The sequence below is a fragment of the Nestor notabilis genome, unplaced genomic scaffold (genome assembly GCF_000696875.1).
Source record: "Nestor notabilis isolate BGI_N333 unplaced genomic scaffold, ASM69687v1 C15346516, whole genome shotgun sequence".
NCBI classification, from domain to species: domain Eukaryota; kingdom Metazoa; phylum Chordata; class Aves; order Psittaciformes; family Psittacidae; genus Nestor; species Nestor notabilis.
Window position 1 is genome coordinate 1 of NW_009951522.1, and position 2,304 is coordinate 2,304.

General features: G+C 47.0%; 1 protein-coding gene across 1 annotated transcript; it reads left to right on the forward strand.

Moving 5' to 3' along the window:
- Positions 1-7: 7 nt before the first annotated feature.
- On the forward strand, positions 8-1,426 carry UTP3 (UTP3, small subunit (SSU) processome component, homolog (S. cerevisiae); the record flags this gene model as incomplete). The annotated part of the gene is made up of 1 exon (XM_010023057.1): positions 8-1,426. A coding segment is annotated over one exon (1,419 nt), but the record flags the coding sequence as incomplete, so codon positions are not given.
- Positions 1,427-2,304: the final 878 nt, after the last annotated feature.

A 2,304-nucleotide genomic window follows, 5' to 3' on the forward strand; every position in this document is an offset into this window, starting at 1 on the left:
TCTGGAGAGCGGGGAGGAGACAGGGGTCAGCGAGGAGGAGGACGGCGAGGAAGAAGTGCTGGGGCTGCAGCTGCCCGAGGACAGTGAGGAGGATGGACACGGTGTGGAAGAAGAGGAGGAGAAGGAGGAAACACAAGAGGTGGATCTTTACCTGGACCACAGCGCAGAAGAGGATGGAGGTGAGGATGAGGAAGGTGAAGATGAGGATGGGGAAGGTAAAGAGCAGTTGGAAAATGAGGTTGAGGATGAAGATGGGAATCTGTCCATGGAAAGTGACTTGGAGGAGCGCCGTCAGGACATCAAGCTTCCCAACGAGCTCTCCTGGGGCCAGCGCAAGCATCTCTACTACGACACAGACTACGGGAGTGATGCCCAGGCTAAGAGCAAGCGTAGCCAGCAAGAGGTTGATGCTGAGGAGGAGGAAGAGGAGCAGGAAGCTCAGGTCATCCAAAGGCGGTTGGTGCAGGACTTGGGGGAAGATGATTATGGGTTGGACGTGATTCAGAGCTATCTGGCTGAGCATCAGAAAACCCATACCAGCAAAGGGCAGAAGATTGACAAGGATTTGCAGGCCCTTTCCAAGAAGGAGCAGCTCAAGCTGCTGAAGCAGGAGTCCCCTGAGCTCCTGCAGCTGATTGAGGACTTTGAAGTCAAGCTAATGGAGCTCAAGGATGAACTGCACCCAATGCTGCAGATGGTCAAAAATGGCACTATCCCGCAAGGGAAAGGCAGCCGCTATTTGCAGACCAAGTATCATCTCTACTTGAATTACTGTGCCAATATCAGTTTCTATTTGGTCTTGAAGTCAAAGAGGATGCCAGTTCATAATCACCCCGTTATTGAACGGCTGGTTGCTTATAGAAATATAATCAATGATCTAGCTGTTATAGATCAAAAGCTGTCCTCGCAAGTCCGTATGCTTCTGAGAAACTACTATGATAAGAAAGAAGATAAGTTACGGAAGGAGAAGAAGTTTGCGGTGTTTCTCCCATTGGATGTTAAGAAAACCAAATCCAAACATGCTCCTGCGCTTGCTAATGGCTGGGCTCCTGCTGGTGAACCCTCGGATGAGTCAGACCTCGATGAAGAGGCTGCCCTGAAATACTACCAGATGATGGAGGAGAAGTTGAAGCTCAAGAGGAAAAGAACTGAAGATGAAGACAGGCTTGGAGAAGAAGCAATGTTGGATGGAGAGGATCCAAATAAAAAGAGAGGTGTTACTTACCAGATGATCAAGAATAAAGGCCTCACGCCCAAAAGGAGGAAGATTGATCGGAACCCCAGGGTTAAGCATCGGGAGAAATTCCGGCGAGCCAAGATCCGCCGCAAGGGCCAGGTCCGTGAAGTCCGGCGGGAACTGGACAGATACGCTGGGGAGCTGTCTGGCATCCGCGCGGGCGTTAAGAAAAGCAGGAAACTTAAGTGATAGTTCTTTTTCTCCATTCCTAATTGCTGTGAGCAGCACTCCTGAATCCAATAAAGATTTTACAAAAGATGATACTTTTTTTATTCTTACGCACACCGGAGTTGGGGTGGTGTTTGGGTTTGGGTTTTTTTTCAGGGGATGCTTTTGAGAAGGTGCCACTTCTAAAAGCAGCACAGGGCCCTTCCTCACCCAGCCTGTGGGTTAAGGTGTTTTCCTTCATTGGGATGCTGTCATCTTTCCAGACTGTAAATACTGGGTTTGAGGGGCTGCAAGTGATGTGTCAAGCGAAGGGAATGAAGTGGGCTGTGTGGGACAGTGGGGAGATGGGATGGGATGGAGTGACCTCCTGAGGGCAGGTTGTGAATAAGGTTGGTGCAGCTGTCACCACCTTTTCCTTTTTACTGTCTTGTTTTGGTCTATCCTTTTTCTGTGTTGAGCTACAGAATAAGATACATATGTATTTAATTTTTCTGATTATCTCCTCTTTGTCTTCATGTTTTAGAGCTAACTACTTTGAGGCTTTCTTAAATCTCTTAATTTTCTAAGCAGAAAGCTATTACTTAAATCCCATGCAGCCTGAGATACTGTTTCCCTTCCTCCTGAATTCAGTGAGAAGCCAAGCAAGGACTTTTCTGGATTTCATAGCTGTTTACCTGTGATAAATACATTAAATTCATCTATGATAAATGTTAACTGTTGCCTGCTGTTACAGGTCTAATGTAGCATTGATACAGGCCAAACAGGTAAGATGTAACATCATCTTCAGTTTGAAGGTAAACTCGTTTAACTGCACACTGAATTTCTGACTGGGATTTCCAGTTCAGGCCCTAAAGGAGGAATGACTGATGGATTTTTCTTAAAAGCTGAACAAACACTGT